This window comes from Dryobates pubescens, chromosome 30 (assembly GCF_014839835.1).
Source record: "Dryobates pubescens isolate bDryPub1 chromosome 30, bDryPub1.pri, whole genome shotgun sequence".
Taxonomy (NCBI): Eukaryota; Metazoa; Chordata; class Aves; order Piciformes; family Picidae; genus Dryobates; species Dryobates pubescens.
In genome coordinates, this window is record NC_071641.1 from 4,860,738 (window position 1) to 4,881,422 (window position 20,685).

A 20,685-nucleotide genomic window follows, 5' to 3' on the forward strand; every position below is an offset into this window, starting at 1 on the left:
GTGTAGGCAGCACATGTACCAACGGAAACCGATAAATATTACACTAATACCTAACATAAAGATAAATCCAAGTTGCTTTAAAGACACAGGAGGCTCTGTGGTTAACTGAACTATTCACACATCTTCAATTTCAGTGGAAGAGAGCAACCACAAGTGTCCATGTTCCAAGTCATTTTTCTTTGCACCCGCTTTCCAGGGGTATCCCTAAAACAGAATGACATCTTTTGGTGCATTTTCAATAGGTCTTTCCTGCTCTTTCTTCTTAGAATATCTTGCATGGTCATAGAAATAAATGATGATGATAGAACAAATGTTCAGAAAGATAATGAGCAGCATGATCCAGTAGGAGTATCCATACATGTGTGTAGAGTCAGTGTGTGTCTGCAGTAAAGAAGAACATACGCGGGCCAGCTCCACAGACAGGCTGTTGACTTCTACGTTCACAGGAAAAAGTACCATGGCTATAAATGCAAGGATTCCTAGAAAATACAAATGCAGATGTTAGAGGTGGATCTGTAGGCTTATTTGTGTAGCTACTTCTAAGTACAATCATTGAGCTGTTTAGGTTGGAAAAGATATCGAAGATCATCAAGTCCAACCATCAACCCAACACAACCGTGCCCACTAAACCATGTCCCAAAGTGCCATGTCTACATGGTTTTTGAACATCTCCAGGGATGGTGACTCCACCATCTCTGTGGGCAATGTGTTCCAATGCCTGATCACTCAGTAAAGAAATTTTTCCTCCCAGCCAATCTAAACCTTCCCTGATGCAACCTGAGGCCATTTAAATTGCTTGGAATGCCTGGACTAGGCGAAAGATTTCATTAGTATAATATGAGTGTATTTAATGGACTTTTGTACCACCTAATAGTATCTACCAGGTGTTTTGACACTGGCAACTCTATCTTCTGCTGAAATAATGGACTTTCACAGACTATTCTTAGACAAACCAACACAGACTTACAGATCATAGCATTTATGGGGCTGTAAAATCAAGCACAAGCCTCAGTCGAGTTGAGGGTTTACTTTCTCACCAATATTTACTTTGGCGAGCTCATGGTCCTTCTATTTCAGGTCAAGGGTTGGACCAAACTGGGTGAAGTGGCTGACATACCAGAAGGTTATGCTGTCATTCAGTAAGACTTAGGCTGGAGAATTGGGCAGGGAGGAATATAATGAAATTCAACAAGGCCAAGTGTAGTCTTTCACCTGGGAAAGAATAACCCCATGTATCAGTGAAGATTTGGGATGGATCTGTTGGAGAGCAGTGAAGGGGAAAATGACCTGGGGGTTGACCGTGAGCCAGCATGTGACCAAGAAGGCCAATGCCATTCTGGGATGTGGTCAGTAGGTTGAGAAAGGTTCTCCTCCCCCTCTACTCTACTCTGGTGAGGCTGCATCTGGAATATTGTGTCCAGTTCTGGGCCCCTCAGTTCAATAAGACCTCAGGGAACTGCTTGAAAGAGTCCGGCACAGAGCCACAAAAATGATTAAGGGAGTGGAACATCTTCTTTATGAGGAGAGACTGAGGGAGCTGGAGCTCTTTAGTTTGGAGAAGAGGAGACTAAGGGGTGACCTCATTCATGTTTGTAAATATATAAAGGGTGAGTGCCAAGAGGATGGAGCCAGGCTCTTCTCAATGGTGCCCAGTGACAGGACAAGGGGCAATGGGTGGAAGTTGAGCGCAGGAATTAATCAATACTATTTTTGCTGATACTTAAAAGATAGTTTTCAGGTATTTCAGCAGACATGGTCCAAAAATCCTCAAAACTGAAAAGAATCTTTTTCCAAGTGGAATTTTTTCCCAGTATTTCATTGGAATCAAAGAATACAATATTCATCTATGTGGTGGGCAGAAAGCAGTCAGCATGGGATGAGGTACTCACCGCACAAGGTATTCCAGGTATAGACTCCAATGGGTCCCAGAAATGTCTGGTAGGGATTACTGACAGCATTGGTGCAGGTAAATCCACAACTCAGAAGGGAGCTCAGTAAACTGAGAACCATAAGGACAATGATGGCGATGTTCATGCTTTTCACAGTGGTGCTTGTCAGGTGCTCTGCAACTGAAACACAGAAGCTCAGCATTGATAGTCAACCTTCCCAGCACAGTCTGGTGGGCATGCACAAGCTTATGATGTAGTGAAATAGCTAATAAACAGAGGTTTGACTGATCTGTAGAGATCAGGATACAGAAGGAACAGTAGGTTTGTACACAGCACATGAACCCAAATACAGAATGGGGTGAAGGTATCTTAGCCTGAAATAAGTGTATGTCTGCTGATACTGCAGGCTCACAGACTTCTTAGGCATCAGCTTGGGTAGTAAATTTATCTTCCTTAATACTGTCTAGCAATGTCAAGAGGAAATATTTGCATAAGCAGTCTCTTCCTCCAGCAACTTTCAGAACCCACCTGGACACAGTCCTGGATCACAGAATAATGGAATTGATTCAGCTGGAAAAGCCCTCTAAAATCATTGAGCTCAAACATGAACCTAAGACCACCATGAGCATTAAACCATGCCCCAGAGTCCCATGTCCACATGTTTCTTGAGCACTTTCAAGGAGAGTGACTCCACCACCTCCCTGGGCAGCCTGGTCCAATGCCAGACCACTCTTTCAGGAAAGAAATTGTTCCTAATATCCAACCTAAACCTCCCCTGGCACAATTTCAGGCCGTTTCCACTTACTCTATCACCTAAAACTAGAGAGAAGAGGCTGACTCCCACCTCACTCACAACCTCCTTTCAGGGAGTTGTAGGGAGCAATGAGCTCTCCCCTCAGCCTTTTCTTTGAACTAAATAATTCCAGTTCCCTCAGCTGCTCTTCAGAGGACTGGTTCTCTAGCCCTTTCACCAGCTTTGTTGCCCTTCTCTGGACATGTTTCAGCCCCTCAGTGTCCCTGGACATGACTGCAGTCCAATTTGGAGCCTCTTTAAGACCTGAAGTCATTATTTTATGCTATTTTACACATCATCTGCTCTGTGTGACTTTGCTTTAGCAGGGGTGGTGGACTAGATGTTCTCCAAAGGTCCCTTCCACCTCCTATAATTCTGTGACTCCTGAGGCCACATGTCAAGGAGAAATCATAGGATCATAGAATGCAGAAATGCATCTTAACATCAAGCATCCTGCCACCTCTTCATTTTGCTCCAGCTTACTACAGCTGACATGTGTAGCTTGCTGCCTGGTGTGGTTTCTGTAGCTATATGGGTGGCTGTCCATCTATATGTGGCACATAGTCAACTTCTCCAAGGCTGAAATTCATTTTATAGGTAGGTTTTGCCTAAATTCTTCTCATTAGTCGATGTCTTGCTGATAATAAGAGACACAAATGTGAATGTTCTCTGAGTGTCATTGCAGTATAGCTGTGTTGAAAGACATCATTCTCCTCTATTCAATGTAAAGATTGAATAGGCAGCTATGGTGTGCCTGTGGCTGCTTTACCCTATAGCACACACCACACCCATGGTCTCAGGCTCTGCTTGAATGGCTGGAGTGCTAGACAGCCATCTGTAGGGAAACATCCTCTCTGTCCTCCTTTTCTTACAAAGCCATCACATAAAGTATTCAGTTAGTGGGGAGGGATTCAGTTAGTTAGGGGAGGAATCATAGCAGGAAAAATACTGATAAAGCCATTAAAAAAAAAAAAGGAAGAAAACCCTCAAACAATAAACCCCCAAACCAACAACAAACCCCCAAAACCAAGCCAAAACAAAAATGCCACAAAAAAACAAAACCCAACCCCAAAACACTTGTAATGAAAAGAAGAGGTACTGGAAATAAATGGAAAGGATCTTTTCTCTCTCATTCTATGTAATATTCCTGGTGCAGTTTAATTTCAGTGTGAGGAAGCAGCAGGTAAGGGATGCGTTAGGGAAATCGGATGCAAATTTAAGCAGTTCTCCTAGCAGAACAGTGAAGACAGGCAGGAGACATCACTCAATTTAATGGAAGTGAGCATGCTGCTGGTGCTGCTCATGCTGGAGTAATCTTACTGCTTGGGCATTGCCTACTTCAGGAAATAAGTCTGGAGCTGAATCAGACAGGTTGGTGTAATTTCCCTCTGGCACCTTCACGTAATTTTATCCCTCAGAACATCACCAGAATTGACTGGCTGCACCTCTCGCACCCTCTAATTGATCTTGTCTCTCGCTGACAGTGATCTGCATTTCGGGGGATGTGATTTTGCCAAGCTCTGGCTGTTGTGCCTGTAGCAGCAGGAGAGTAAAGGCTTTAAGTAAAATTATGGGGTTGTGGTGGTGGATTTTTTAATCTAAATGGAACAGTCAGTGCAGAGTGAAGGAATTTACAGTAGCTGATCTACTTGAGTGGAATCCACAGCTGGAAAACTTCTACATGACTCTGAAATTACCTAACGCCAGAATCAAAGTAGAGAGTATTGCCTTTGCCAGGTCTCAGTGTTGTGCAGTCACAGAATGGTGGTGCTTGGAAATGACCTCTGGAGATCATCCAGTCTAATGCCCTTACTAAAGCAGGGCCACCCACAGTGGGTTGCCTAGTGTCACAATGTCCAGGTAGGTTTGGAATCTCGTCAGAGAAGTGATCTCCACAATATCTCTGGGCAGCCTGCGCCAGGGCTGCACCACTCTCACAAAGACAAGTTTTTCCTCATGTTCAGATGGAACCTCCTGGGTTCCAGTTTGTGTCCACTGTCCCTTATCCTGTTGCTGGGCACCACTGAAAAGAGTTTGGCCCCATCCTTTTGCCCCCCACCCTTTAGCTCTTGTTGAGCATCAAGAAGATCTGCTCTCAGACTGCTGTTCTCCAGGTTCAGCAGCCCCAGGTCTCTCAGCCTTTCCTCCCCACAGAGATGCTCCAGGTCCCTCAGAATCTTTGTAGCCTTCACTGGACTTTTACCAGTAGTTTCCTGTCTCTCTAAGCTATTGTCTTTGATTTACTCCTTCTTGATTTCTATTCCCCTAACACCCCAATATGACAGTGCCATTTAGAAACACACGCAGGGGGCACAGTGGAGACCCCCCACCAGGCAACACTTCCTACATGATAGATCATGTTTTGATTTAAAAGCATGTCTATAGGTTTCCTTAATGGTCCTGGAGCAGGTCCAGGGAAGAGCAACAAAACTGCTGAAGGGTCTGCAGAAGAGGTCTTGTGAGGAGCAGCTGAGGGAACTGGGATTGTTTTGCTTAGAGAAAAAGAGGCTCAGGGGAGACCTTCTTGCTCTCTACAACTAGAGTAAAGGAGGCTGGGGAGACATGGGTGTCGGTCTTTTGTCCCAAGGAACAAGTGATAGGACAAGAGGACATGGCTTCAAGTTGTACCAGGAGAGGTTTAGGTGAGGCACTGGAAAAAAAATTCTTCACTGAAAGAGTTGTCAAACTCTTGAACAGTCTTTCCAGTGAGGTGGTTGAATCCCCATCCCTGCAGGTATTTAAAAGCTGCAGAAATGTGGTGGTGAGGGGCATGGTTTCACACCAGAGTTGGTAGAGTTAGGTACTGGTTGGACTTGATGATCTTAAAGGGTTTTTTCCCAACCAAAATAATTATATGATTCTACTGATGTCTGAAATGTTAGTGAAAGCACAGCACTTCGTATCTCCATAGCACAGGCAATCCACTTAGGATATTATCAAAAGGAAGACATCTACTGTCTTAGGAGGACCTTAATATTTGAATTTAAAAATAGCATGTATGCAATTCTTTGAAGTATTTTTCCTATTTCAAGACTGTGCAGAGTCACACTTAATATAAAGTGTGGCAATCATGCCTCATATAGAGCCTTGGAATTAATTCAGAATCAGTTAATTTCATCTTGGACATAAGCCCAACTGAATTAGTGAGGGATGTGGGCAAATCCATATTTAGACTATTCAGAAAGCACAACCTTCTTTCAGCAGCTGTTGAAAGCAGCTCCTGAAGCTCACTCATTTTGTTCCTCCCTAAGTGGCTGATATGTGAGAATTCAAGATGACATTTTGTATATGAGAATCACCAACCTCTGTATGTGGTGGTGGGAAAACCACCACCAAAACTGCCCATAGAGCATGCAAAATACCCTGATATTCCTTGACTGCTGGAAGTGTTCTGTGAGTGCTCGGCATTAATTGTCATTAAAATCTGTATGATGGTAGAACCCAGGCCCTGAGATTGGATCGTGTTGTCTGCTGTGCAAAAGGCAAGACACATCCCTGTATTCCTGCCAGGCTGCATCCTCACCCTATGATCAGCTCTCTGCAGGTGCACTCTTGGTTTCCTATGGAGCCCTATTAAAATCAGCAAGCCTTCTCATGTGGCACAAGGTTTTGGGCTTGAACCAGCTGATACAGGGAGACAGAATAGAATCGTAGAGTCATTTTGGTTAGAAAAGACCTCTAAGGTCACCGACTCTGAGCATTATAACCACATATAAATGATCTTCATAAATGCATATTTCTTGTAAATATAACTTTGATTATTCTGATACAGCTGTGAATAGGCTGGTGTAAATGACTCATGATTTTGTGTTTGTTATGTAATGGTCTCAATAATGGTCTCAAAACACTCTGGTGTTCAGGGATTTCATTGCAATGTAACTATGATCACATGAATTTGCCTGGTAAAGCTTTGCCATTCTGGGAATTTGGGTGCCTCTGTGAAGATACAATTCTTCTACTAAATTAAACTGGGGAAGAGCTAGGAGATGGGAACCACCTGGAAGCTTAGGTCTTCTGTGCTCTACCTTGGCTGCTTCTCCATGCTGGTATGTCCTACACCAGCCTACTAAAAAGAAAACATTCCTTAAAGTACATAGAATCACAGAATGGTTTGGGTGGGACAGGGACCTTAAAGATTGACTAGCTCCAACTCCCCTGCCATGGGCAGGGAAACTTCCCACTAGAAAGCTTGCTCAAGGCCTTGTCCAAAGTAGCCTTGAACATCTCCAAGGAGGGGACATCCATGACCTCCCTGGGCTCCAGCCCTCTGATCATCTTGCTGGCCTCCTCTGGACCCACTCCAAAAGTTTGATACATAGAATATACATAGAATAAACCAGGTTGGAAGAGACCTTCAAGATCATCGCGTCCAACCCATCAACCAATCCAACACCACCTAAACAGCTAACCCATGATGCCCTTCTTCTGTTGGGACACCAGAAGTGGATGCAGTACTCCAGGTGGGGGTATCATGAGGCCAGAGTAGAGGGGGGGAATACCCCATGTTTCAGAATTGTTTGGCCTACTCTTCCTAATCTTTGCTACTTTTCTTTCGAATGACCTTTCCCTTTCACCTGTATGTGTTGATACGTTATTGCTTTGAACTTAGTGAGACACTAACAGATGTGAAATGAGTTCAAGCCCTTAATCTTTCAACAGCTCTCAGGTTTATCTACCTTTGTGCTTTGTGAATGCTTTTAGAATCGCAAAATGGTCTGAATTGAAAGGGACCTTGAAGATCATATAGTTCCGACCCTCCTGCCGTGGGCAGGGACACCTTCCACCAGCCCAGGTTTCTCAAGGCCTTATCCCACCTGGCCTTGAACACCTCCAGGGAGGGGACATCTGTGACTTCCCTGGGCAATCTGTTCCTTTGACTCATCACCCTCATTGTAAAGCATTTCTTTGCAATATCCAGTCTAAATCTACCCTTTTCCAGTTTCTATTCATTCCCTCTCATCCAATCGCTAAAAGCTCTTGGAAAAAGTCCCTCCCCAGCTTTCCTGTAGGACTCCTTCTGGTACTGGAAGGCTGCTCTATAGACCCCTTTGAGTCTTCTATTCTCTTCTCCAGGGTGAACAGCTCCAACTCCTTCAGCTTGTCCACCATTCTTCCTCCCTTATCTCCCAGTTCTTCTTTTCTCCATAATTGTTGGACTATTTTTATCATTTTAATTCTGTAATCACTCTACTACTGAGGAAAACCATCAAGAACTACAGATGTACACCAAGTAAGATCTGTTGCAGATCAACATGACAGGCAGTTTAATTTGAATCTCCTGGGTGTTTGCTGAAATGTTATTCTAATAATCTTGTATGCAAATCACATCTCAGTCACCTGAAACCCTCACACTGGGTGGGGGAAGAAAGGCCTCGTAGAAGATGACAGAAAGGCCGTGTGAAAGGGGACAAACTGTGTTGTCATCCATTATCATCATATCCATTATTAGTTGTTTTTGTTTTAAATTCTTTGTGTTTTCCTTAGAAGCTTCATAAACTCCTCCTTCTATAAAAATGATACCCATTTGGTAATAGTTGGTAAAAATGTTTTCCATCAAAAAATTAACAGGTTTGAAAGAAAACCTAAAAATAACTCTGAAAGGATGAATTGGGTGTCTAATCCTTTAATGCAAAATGGAAGTGAGTGTGGCTTTTTTCACTCCTCACTGAAAGCTTCTGAAAATTCAAATCAATTTTCCACACAGTTCCTATTCTGTCTTTTTCCCTTGTTCCAAGGTGTAGGCTCAGATCACAGGTAGAAGCTGCTATTGGCAAGAAGGCTGCTGTATTTTTGTGCTGCTTTTTCGAGGTCTTTTTTTATAGCACTTAAATCCCCAGTCTATCTTAATAGAATCATAGAATGGTATGGGTTGCAAGGGACCTTAAAGATCAGCTACTGATAGGATGAGAGAAAATGACCTTGAGTTGCACCAGAGAAGGCTTAGGCTGTATATTAAAAGAAACTTCTTCACTCAAAGGATTCTCAAACAGTGGAACAGGCTGCCTAGGGAGGTGGTTGAATCTCCCTTCCTGCAGTTGATTGAAAGATGCAGAGATGTGCTGCTAAGGGACATGGTTTAGTACCAGCCTTAGTAGAGTTAATGGTTGGAACTGATGATCTTAAGGGTCTTTTCCAGCCAAAATGATTCTGTGGTTCAATGATTCTGTGGTTCTATGATTCTGTTCTAGTTCCCATCCCCCTGCCATGGACAGCAATACCTCCCACTAGACTAGGTTGCTCAAAGGCCCATCCAACCTGGCTTTAAACAGTTCCAGAGATGGGGTATCCACAGCTTCTCTGGGCAGCCTGTTCCCTCATGGTGCAGAGCTTCTTCCTTCCAGCTAATCTAAAATCTGGCTTTACAGCTCTCACTTAAAGCATTCTAATCACAATGAACATAAGAATGAGCCGTGGCTCCTAGATCTGTCACCTGTACAAGCAAGAAGATGCAAGGTCCATTTCCACTCACCTTGGAAATTCTCTTCTGAAACCTGGAGTCCTGCTTCGAATAGCTGTTCACAGGTACCACTAAAAAGTCCATAGGTGAGACTGACAGTAACACTGGAGTTTGTGCCAGAGAAGCGGATCCTGCTACTCATCCAGTGCTGGGTCGCCAGCACCACACAAATCATCACAAAAGAGCAAACACAGGTGAAAAAAGCAGAAACAAACATGCCTGTTTTTTGTCTGGATGGCATTTTGTCACGCAGAGCTTTTCCACCAGTTCAGAGTGTCTTCTCCTCTTTAGTCCTGCTTAGCATGAGGTTGTTTCCTCCTCCTTGTGCTCTGGGATCTGTTCACTGTGCTAGCAGAAAGTTGCCCTCGGTAAACTTTAAACCAACAGCAGTGGTAATAAAAATGTAAAATAATTGAACTTTGGTCCCTGTTGCTATAGTTACAACAAAACCAGCCTGGCAAAGGCCAGGCAGGATCATCAGCAGATGATTTATGATTGCCTTGCCAAACCATAGCTTTTCAGATCACAGCTCTAAAGCCTGACATTCACCGGGTCCCAGCTCATCTTACCACTTTTGGGGAGATATTTTGACTAGCTGACAAAATTTCCTGGCCTGTTCTTGCTTTTTCTCTTGAAAGGCTGATTACCAGGCTAGGAAGCATTTTTGCTATATCTGTATCTAATGTGTTATGGTGAAGGGTAATCGAATGTTCCTTCTCTGTTCAAATTCCCAGCCTGCTCCGCAGCTCTTTCTTTTGAGACCTCTTTTAAATCATTTGTGATCTTTGTGAGAACACTTGGGGAGTCTTGGGGGTTTTTTGGTAAACCTCTGTTATCAACAGGCCATTTTTGAAAAGGAAGAGCTACATTTCTTAAATAAATTCTACATATTTTAATGCAATAACTTATTAAAACCATTTTTTTTCCTTTATTTTGCCTTTCTTCCCCCCCCCCTTTTTTTTTTGACAGGAGGAATCAAATACCTTGAATTAGGGATTCAAATACCTTGAATTAGGGGTTCAAATACCTTGAATTAGGGATTCAAATACCTTGAATTTGGGTTTCAAATACCTTGAATTAGGGATTCATTTCAATGAACTAGTCGATATGTTAAGGGAGCAATACTAAAGCAAGCCTGTTCTAGGACTATAAAAACAGAGAAGAAATTATTTTCTTCTGCTTAAATTGACCTAAAAAGGAAAAAAAAAAGATAAAAGGCAGCTATGACATGCTATCAAAAAGAGCACACATTGCTTAATAAGAAAACTGAAGGCATTTTTCTGGAATTTGAGGCAAATTAGGCACCAAGGTCCCTATTTTATTTGTGTGAGATCTGAAACATGAATTATTTATCTATCATAAGGATAAAGTATCAGAGATTCCATTAGCTTTTATTGCTGTGAATTATGATTCCATTATTCCATGTTGCACAGAAGCCATGCTTCTGGCTCATCCAGACTTACTTTAATTAACCTTTAGGAAGCAGTTTGTTTTAACAGTGCTGTTAAATAAACCCTTTTGAGTTGTCTTCTCAAAGCTTGGCTTATTTGGTGCTGTAAAGATATAGAGAGATTAAAGTAATGAAGTTAAGTGACAAGAAGTTTGTAGAGAGGAGAAAATACTTATTTGTAATGCAGTGTCTTATAAGAAGTGGCTGAGGGAACTGGGGTTGTTCAGCCTGGAGAAAAGGAGGCTGAGGGGAGACCTTCTCACTCTCTACAGCTCCCTGAAAGGAGATTGGAACCTCGTGGGAAGTGTTTTCTTCTCCCAAGTAACAAGTGATAGGACAAGAGGAAATGGCCTTAAGTTGCACCAGGGGAGGGTTAGGTTGGATATTAGAAGAAACTTCTTCACTGAAAGGGTTGTCAAGCCCTTGAACAGACTGCTCAGTGGTGGAGTCACTACCCCTGGAGAGATTTAAAAGGTGTGTAGGTGAGGTACTGGGTAGTATGGTTTATTGGTGACATGGCAGTGTTGGGTTAATGTTCTTTTCCAATCAACGTGAATCCAGGATTCTGTGATACTGTAATTCTTCTGGTGTTTAGAGTTCTTGTTTCAAAACTTTAAAGCTATAATCCCATTTAAAATCCAAAGTATTTGATTTCTGGTCTTTTACCTGGCATGGTCTTGTGTTTTGAGTTTGATTTTTTATTTCAAATTATATGGGACTTTGATGATGCTTTTAATGTAATCTCTTGTAAGAATTGATATGTTTTATTCATCAATAACTTTAATGTTTCATAAAATTACTTTATATATTTGACATAGCAGAAATCTGTGAACATATTGATTTAAACACCAAAGAGGAAAGTGAATCTTTCCAGCCCTTCTGAAGGAATCTGAAACAAGAGCCCTGTCTCTCATTTGCTGTCCAGTACAGTTAAATTTTAACCACAGCACTATGGCTAAGCTTTATCAGCTGGATCCACCTCTTACAGGTTTATTATGCCAGCAGTTCCATCCACCATTCAGTTGCATGTGAAGAGCATAGTCCAAGTATTTATAGTCCAAGGATATATTTCTAATAAACTGAGGTAATAATCAGGCCTGCCAGCTGTCAGCTGTGCCACTCTCCCCTAGGAAATACTTTTTGAAAACTATGTATATATATTTAAGAATTTAGATTTGTCTTGGTACTGATTTTGAGGGAATAAATTTCCAGGTGCTGCTGAGTGGTCCTGCTTTGGCAGACTTGAGAGAACCACATTGAAACGAACCACGCCTTTAAAAGCGCTCAATAGGAGGGACTGAGAGCTGTGGTCAATAGCCTGCAGTTCCTTTCTAAACAATCTTACTCAATTATTTGTAGTTTATGGTGACTCAGCTCAAATTTTTATGGCTCAAAGCATTGAAACTCTTTGCAGCCTGGGGAATTGTTCTGTAAATGAGACCGTGATTTGCCTCTTTCTTCCCTGCCACTTTGAAGTCATCTGTTCTCTGCTGATGATATGATTCCTTCTGTCTCTTTTTCTCTGCCTAAAAAAACTCATCACCTAACTTGTAATGAAAATTGTAGTTTGACATGACACACCTTATCACTCGAGAGAAAGGAGATTGGTTTTCTCTGACTCAGAGAAAATGTTTCCTGATCAGCTCCTTGACAACTCTACTCCCAGTAATACAGACCCAGCCCTGCACAGCAGTTCAGTACAAAAACCAGAGCAATTTGTTATGAATCACGGAATCATAGAATAATTAAGGTTGGAAAAGGCCTCCAAGATCAAGTCCAGTCGTTAACTTAGCACTGCCAGGCCGCCACTAAACCATGTCCCTCAGCGCTGCATCTATACAGCTTTTACATCCTTTCAGGGATGGGGACTCCACCACTGCCTTGGGACATCTGTTTCAGGGTTTAACCACTTTTTCAGTGAAGAAGTTGTTTTCTAATGTTCATCATAAATGTCCCCTGGTGCAACTTCAGGCCATTTTTTCTGATCCTGTGACTTCATATTTTGGATCAGAGACTGACTCCCACCTGGCTCCAACCTTATTTGAATGAGTTGTAGAGAGCAAGAAGGTCTCCCCTAAGCCTTCTTTTCTCCAGACTAAACAACCCCACTTCTCTCAGCCCCTCCTCATGAGACCTGTTCTTCAGCCCCTTCACCAGCTTTGTTGCCCTTCTTAGGACCTCTTCTAGCACCTCAATGTCCTTCTTGGAGTGAGTAGCCCAGAATTGAACCTAGTATTCAAGGTTTAGCCTCACCAGTGCTGAACACAGGGGAATAATTGTTTCCCTGGTCCTGCTGGTGAGGACAGAAAGCAGAAAGATTTGGAATGCTTTGGTATATAAACCTGCATATAGCCCTATATATTTAAAAGTAGAATGTGTAAGTTTTTCTCTTCTGTTTATGTATGACTTAGTTTGCTTTAAGCAACCATATCTGCTGGAAAAATACAACATATATAAGCTTTTATTTCCAAATATATGTTTGCATGTATTTGAAATATACATTTATTTGTTACAAACACATTCTTACATGTGAAAAAAAAACCCACCACCAAAAAATACAAATCATGTGGTGGTTTGTTACTCTGCCCATAGCTCCAGAGAGATGCCACCTGCTGAGGGATGCTGTGTCCCAAGGGATGCCATCATCCCCTCGCTGCGGCAGACAGGGTCCAAGGGCTTGCTCCTGGCTGGCTCCCAGGTACCTGCACTCAGCAGCAGATAGAGAAATTCAAGGTGAAACCACTGCAATAATTTTCTGTTCTGCTGTGTCTGCAGTGTTTAGTGGTGGCTGCTGGTGGTTTTAAACATTCCATGTTTAAATCTTTCATATTCAAAAGCAGTTGACAGGCAGCAAGATGATTTAGCAGGGTGGTTGGCTGGCAGGTAAGCTGATACTTGTGATTTTCCATGGACACCACCTTTGTGGTACAGCCTTGTATATCACACAAAGCTTTCACAGCCTTTTGTTTTCTGTTTTCCATGTCTCATTGCAGAGGAGCTCAGCATCTGATATGACAAGATCCTTGGGTTGCTCTTCACCCCAAACGAGGTCAAGGCAGCCTCATGTGGGGCAGATGTCTGCACAGCACTGCAGGATCAGGCCATACACTACCAATGCTGCCTCCACCTCTTCTAACATGAATAAATTCTAATTGAATCAAATTATTATAAATGACCTATAGAGTACTAAGAATAAGATGAATGTTTTTTCATCTGGTTGCTTTGCAGCCTGCATTGAGAGGTGACAGAAATAGGGATTTGTTGATGCCTTTTGGACTGGGTAAGGGAAATGAGATAAAGCATCATGAATTTTATTGCAGATGGACATGAAAAATTTGAAGCTCAAGTGAACTGCAAAATTATTGCAACAACTGCTTGGGAATGCCATCACAAGAACCTTTCTATATCCGTTTCTTGTGCAGTGGAGTTCTATTATTTCATCTTCTGATTTCATTCTTCTCTTGCTCTCACCTTTTTTTTACAGCACTGTTGAAAAAAACCCCACACTTTAAAGGTTGTTTGGATTTCTTCCCAGAGAGTAACTAAATCTTCTCAGCTGAGAACTCCATCAGTAGAGTTATTGATTTCTGACCTCTGGACATTGGTACTGGAGTGACAGAATATTGCACTGCCACCAGCCCCACCAGATCAGCATCCATTCCACAAGCAGTCAGCAGGAACAGTGACTGCTGGTTTCCATCCTGAAATAAAAAGAACATGGAAAATCCCAAAGCCACCACACTGGGATCAGTGAAAATGCAGTAAGCAAAATCCTGGATTAAAATGATTGCCTGCTGCAGTACTTTTACCATGAGGTCTACTCATTTATTTTTTTTTTTCAGGAAGGACAGGCTGAGAGAGTTCAGCCTGGAGAAGAGAAGGCTCCAGGGAGACCTTCTTACAACCTTTCAGTAAAGGAGCCAATAAGAAAGATAGGGACAGACTTTTTAGCAGGGCCTGTTGTGACAGGACAAGGAATGATGGTGTGAACTAAAAGAGGGAGATTAAGACTGGACAGAAGGAAGAAATGTTTTACAGTGGGGGTGGTGAGACACTGGTCTGGGTTGCCCAAGACATAAAAGATGCCCCATCCCTGGAGCCATTTCAGGTGAAGTTGTATGGGGCTCTGAACAACCTGCTCGAGTTGAAGATGTCCCTACTGACTGTAGGGGCTTGGTCTGGCTGACCTTTAATGGTTGCTACAACCCCCCACCCTACTGTGATTCTATAATTCTATCATTTAAGCTAGCTGATGACTGTTCTGGCATCTTGAGGTATAACCTGAACTACTCTAGAATGTAGTTACAATACGACTGTGTTTTGTCCTCAGACACTGGGAGAGATGATGGTCAAATATGCCTGGTCTTGGTAGAAGAGGAAAAGCCACATTCAGTATCCTGTCTGCTTACCACGAGCGCTCCTTCTCGAACAAGAACACAGCTTGCCTCGCGTGATGGCTGCAGGGGCAGCCCTTGAGATTGCCTTCTCTCGAAGATTTTGAGATTGAGAAGTTAGCCAGTGCTAAGCTTTGTTAGGAAGTTAATCCTTCCCTTGTAAAATCTATCTTCTAACACTTCTCACACAACACATTCCAAGACAGGTGAAGGAGAGCTGTTCTTCAGGAGCAGCTCGCTGAACGCCTGGCTTCTTTCCATTTCCAAGATGGAAAATGTTTTGGGGAATTGAACAGAACAGCAGGAGCAATTCTGGTAAACCCAGGAACTGTAAAATGCAATTCTGGAAGTATAGAGATGTTTTCCATCTTTCTTTAACCCTGAAAGTCAGGGACTGCAGTTACTAAAACTGCTGAGCTCCCCTAAAGCCTCTCAGATGTCCGAGGGTTTCTTTCTTCTATACCTCAAGAGATTACTTGCAAAACTTAAGTGAATGTGTTTAGGCATTAAAAAGCTGCTGTCATTCATCACTGCATAGTGCAGACTGAGTGGTCAAGTAGAGTTCATTGGAGATTGGGAAGAAAAAGCCTCCTGGCCTTGTAAGAAGCAGAAAATGCAGCCTCAGCAATCATTTTTGTTTAAGAAAATGTGGCTTTGAAGCTGCATCAAGGTTTGTAATGTTTAGAATAAACCCTGGAGGTGGAGAAGAGCTGGCAGGACTGGCTTGAATTTATTGCAGTATCTGTAACAGTTATAAAAATCTGGAGTCTTAAGTCATAAAATATATATTCCTAGGTACTCTTAATATTAGATTTCAAATGTAAAAATCTTAGACAAATAGCTCTTTGAAGTCATTAAATTGGCTACCACTGGGATGTTGCATATTCAAAGAATCACAGAATCGTAGAATTGCTTTAGTAAAAAGAGGCCTTTAAATTACTGAGTTCAACCATTAACCCAGCACTGCCAGGTCACCACTACACCATGTCCCTCAGCACCGCATCTGTATGGCTTTTGAACCCCTCCAGGGATGGGGACTCTACCACTGCCCTGGGCAGCCTGGTCCAGGCCATGACAATTCTTTTGGGTAAGACTTTTTTCCTAATGTCCAACCTAAACCTCCCTTGTTGCTACTTGAGGCCGTTTCCTCTTGTCCTGTCACTTATTTCTTGGGAGAACAGACACCCACCTCGCTCCAGCCTCTTTTAGGGGAGTTGTAAAGAGACAGAAGGTCTCCCCTCACCCTCCTTTTTGTTCAAACTAAACTTTCCCTCAGCTGGTCCTTACAAGACTTTTGCTCTAGACCCTTCACCAGCTTCATTGGCCTTCTCTGGATGCTCTGCAACACCTCAATGTCTGGCTTGTAGTGAGTATGTTTACAGTGTTCCAGGATGTCACTAAAGAGACAGATCTTCCATGCTGACACCAAGGGTATGGTGGCCATTTCTGAGTAAATGTGGAAGCCAGGTAAATATTTGGGGAGCTTTTGCCTAAGTGAAGGGAAGGAGTAGTGTTATATTTGGTATCCTGTGCTTCAATAAGATTCTAGATGCTCCACTTTGAAATCTTTCTTTCTCCAGGCTGTGACCACACATTGTATTTGGGGTCTACAGAAAGGAGAAGCTGTAATACCGTGTTACTTGGGGCTGTCAGGTTTACTGCCGTTCTGGAACACCTGCAATACATTTTTTGGTGTTCAAATATTGCCTAATTCCTATCATTTATTTATTGACCTTGAAGCAAAGATACTTTTTGGTAACAGCAAAGTGACTGTAGCTGCTTATGGGAAAATTTCCACCATTTCTACTGGAATAATGTTACTTCCACAGTGCAAAAACAGGGATGCAGGTGCTGGGGTCTGCCAGAAGCTGTCAGAGGTCCTGCATCTCCTTCAGCAAATTGGAAGCAAGGATGAAATGGTTGCCAAAGAGCTGACATTTCTGAGAATGTATTTGATTTGTGATGGAGAGTAAGGAAGAGACAGTGACCAGTAGACTGTGAGACAAAAGATAAATCACTGTTGGAGCTCTATTGGGCTAAACACAGGGATATCTACCCATTATTATCTTATTTTTGTTTCAGAATGTCCATCTTCCAATTTCTTAATTTTATTTTCTGATGGAGCAAGTAACCTCTGTCAGGGTAGCTAATTGGCTTCAAATCCCACAGCCGCTTCATTTTCTGTCCTCTCCCTCTTCTTACCAGCATAAATTCTCTTCAGACCTCCCCTGGAGAGCCTTCAAAAAAGGATTAAAGGTGCTTTTTTCTTCAGATCCCCATCTCCTAGATTTTGTGGAGTACAGAGGGCTGGAACCCCTTTGCTGTGAGGATGGGTTCAGAGATTTGCAGTTGTTCAGTCTGGAGAAGGGAAGGGTCCATGAGGACCTTATTGTGGCCTTTCAGTACTTAAAGGGCTCTTTAAGAAAGCTGGGGACAGACTTATTAGAGGGGCCTGTTGTCACAGGACAAGGGGTGATGGTTTGAAACTAAAAGAGGGAGATTTAGACTGGAGAGAGGAAATAAATTTTTTATGCTGAGGATGGCCCAGGTTGCACAGAGAGACAGTAAATGCCCCATCCCTGAAACCATTCCAGGCCAGGATGCATGGGGCTTTGAACAGCCTGGTCTAGTTGAAAATGTCCTGGCTGATTGCAGTTTGGGGGTTGAACTATGAGGAGAGGCTGAGGGAGCTGAGGTTGTTTAGCCTGGAGAAGAGAAGGCTCAGGGGAGACCTTATTGCTGTCTACAACTACCTGAAAGGTGGTTGTAGCCAGAAGGGGGTTGGTCTCTTCTCCCAGGCAACCAGCACCAGAACAAGAGGACACAGTCTCAAGCTGCGCCAGGGGAAGTTTAGGCTTGATGTGAGGAGAAAGTTCTTCACTGAAAGATTCATTAGCCATTGGAATGTGCTGCCCAGGGAGGTGGTGGAGTCACCATCCCTGGAAGTATTCAAGAGGGGATTGGACATGGCACTTGGTGCCATGGTTTAGTCATGAGGTTTGTGGTGACAGGTTGGACTTGATGATCTTTGAGGTCTCTTCCAACCTTGGTGATTCAGTGATTCTGTGACTAGATGACCTTTAAAAGTTCCTTTTTCAACCCAAATCATTCTATGATTCTATAATCAGGATAAAGCACTGTATCAGAAAACATCATAGACTGTTGTTTTTGTCTAGACAATACCTGAAGATAAAATTGTCCTCAAGCTTTACTTGCTCCTGTTATCTCCAGATGATGAGCATCTCCTGAAACACATCAGCAGCATAAAGCCAGGCTTAGAAGTATCTTGAACATGACTCGAAAGAGGAGCCCTAGCTATGCTAGGGACCAGCCAGGCTAAATTACTGTTGCATTATGTCAAAAGTTACTTTTATGACTTGAGTGTAAGGTGCTGGAGCAAGAGAGATTGGACAAAGTTTCTTCTACTACTTTGTTTCGCGACTGTAGAATTGTGTATATCTTTCCCTCCTCTAAAGAAAATTTAATTCCCACAGAGAATCTATTAATAACTAGAAATAGAATAATAACCAAGAAGGGTTCTTTATTCTACAGCTTGGCTTCACGTTTCTTTCTCATGACTAATTAATTTTGGAACCATGGTATAATAGCACTTTTACTTTCGGCGCTAATAGAAGATGTGGCAATTTTCTCCTTCATGTATAATAATTCCTTCTATTTTATTGCTTGGGTATCAGCAGCCATTTGAATTAATATACAATTTCTTACAAGTGGTTGCCAGAGAGGAAAGTGCTGACTTGCAGTCATTAGCTCTGCAAACATGTTCATTAGAATCGAACGTCTTCTTGGTGCCATGCCCATTTGCACTGCCATGGCTGCTGAAAAATCCCAGGCTTCCCTACGTTGATGTTTCTAAGTCAACATGAAGCCAAGGGGGATGTAATTAGGTGATTAAGTTTTCCATGGAAGATGCAAATATCCACAGATGTTCTAATGTTTTGTTGTGATGGCCTTTATTGAACAACCCCTAACTCTCTAACATCCTTTGCTAAGCTTAAAATAAATACACTGGGCATGGATATGGGTCTTTGAAAGCACCATATCCTGGTAGAAGTACCATGAATAACCTGAAAGTATCCTAAGTCCATCTTGGAGGGGATTTCTTCCACAGGCAGACTTTCCTTCTTCTGCAAGAGGTGGCATCCAAGGGACTGGAGACAAAAGAAAGCGAGATGTGCCTTCAGACTCCCTGATTCTCGCCTTTCCTTCAGTAATCCCCTCCTCCCTGCCCTACTTTTCAGCCTGACATTTCTATTCTGGGTTTCACTGTCCTGATTTATCAGCCCTGTGCAGCCCAAGCTGCTGTAGAGAGTTCTTGGAGGGGGAGGTGGGTGCAAAAGGCCTCAGAATTGTCTCTTCCACGCCAGCTCCACCAGGACATTAATGGTGAGCTGAACAGCAATGGGAGGGATCCAGGGAGGCTGTCAGAAGGATCTTGGGAGGCTGTCTGATTCTGACAGAGGACTTCTAGACACCTGCAAACTTTGTCACAGTGGTCGTCTTGAGGGGACAAGTATGCCCAAGATCGTGCTTGCTGCACAGGAGCTCAGCACCATCAGGCACCCAGGCTCATGCTCCAGTTCCTCCTCAGCCCTGAGCCATCACCAGTGTCTCTGTGATAACAGGAGGAACAAGGCACTTTGAGCATGCACAGGTAGTAGGTTTGACTACTGACACTTTAGTTGGTGTAGTAGCCATGATGGGACCAGGTAATGGAGCTGAAACCCTGCTTGCAATGTCAGTGTTTCAACACACGAGGAGAAGCTTCTTTGCTTTGAGGGTGGAAGAGCACTGGAACAGGCTGCCCAGAGAGATTGTGGTCTTCTCTGGAGTCATTCAAAGCCCAACTGGATGCTGTTCTGTGCAACCTGCTATAGATGGCAGTGAGATTGGACTCAATGGCCTCCAGAGGTCCCTTCCAACCCCTATCATTCTCTGATTCTGTGATACTGTGTTCACTTCTACAGCACAAGTCTTGTGAGAAACAGCTGAAGGGCCTGGAGCAAAGTAGGCTCTGAGGAGTCCTTCTTGTGCTCTACAACTCTCTGAAAGGATGTTGGAGAGAAGTAGGGGGTCAGGTTTTCTCCCAAGCAGCAAGTGATAGAAGAGGAAATGGACTCAAGCTGCATCAGGGAAGGTTTAGGTTGGATATGTAGACAAATTTCTTCCTCGAAAGGGTTGTCAAGCCCTGGACCAGGCTGCCCAAGGCAGCAATGGAGTCCCCATCCCTGGACGTATTTAAAAGCTGTGCGATGTGGTGCTGAGGGACTTGTTTTAGTGGTGACCTGGCAGTGCTGTGCTAATTGTTGGGCTTGATATCTTAAAGGTCTTTTCCAACCAAAACTAAATTCTAAATGGGATAGAAGACTCGTAAGAAATGCGTTGATATATGGTTATAATGGTTGGACTTGTTCTTAAAAGTCCCCTCCAATCAAGCCGATTCTACGACTCTTTTGACATTTAGTCACTTTCAGCAGGAGGCAGTCCGGCGCCGCGGGGTTAAATACCCTGGAGTTGAGCAAGGAGCTCCCCTGCTCCGGCTGGGCCTGTGCCCGGGCTCTGCCGCTATGGGCAGTGTCCACTAGGCGGCTCCAAAACCGCCGCCACGGCGCCGAGGGGAGGAGGCGGCGGCGGCGGCGGCGAAGGGAAATTTCCTGCCTGGCTGCCGCCGCCTCTCCCCGCCG

At 43.3% G+C, this 20,685-nt stretch overlaps 1 protein-coding gene across 1 annotated transcript; it reads right to left on the minus strand.

Annotated features, from left to right (window-relative positions):
* Positions 1–204: 204 nt before the first annotated feature.
* On the minus strand, positions 205–9,380 carry CLRN3 (clarin 3). Its single transcript, XM_009907108.2, has 3 exons — positions 9,152–9,380; positions 1,890–2,069; positions 205–479 (listed from the first exon to the last, which is right to left on the minus strand). Exons 1-3 carry the CDS (start codon positions 9,378–9,380, stop codon positions 205–207), a joined length of 684 nt encoding a protein of 227 aa, XP_009905410.2.
* Positions 9,381–20,685: the final 11,305 nt, after the last annotated feature.

Excerpts from the sequence above, each read along its gene's own strand:
- CLRN3 (XM_009907108.2), bottom strand. The coding sequence starts at position 9,380 with ATGCCATCCAGACAAAAAACAGGCATGTTTGTTTCTGCTTTTTTCACC. Across the intron at positions 2,070-9,151 it reads TTCAGAAGAGAATTTCCAAG|TTGCAGAGCACCTGACAAGC; the intron begins GTGAGTGGAAAT and ends TCTGTGTTTCAG. Across the intron at positions 480-1,889 it reads TACCTGGAATACCTTGTGCG|GAATCCTTGCATTTATAGCC; the intron begins GTGAGTACCTCA and ends TGTATTTTCTAG.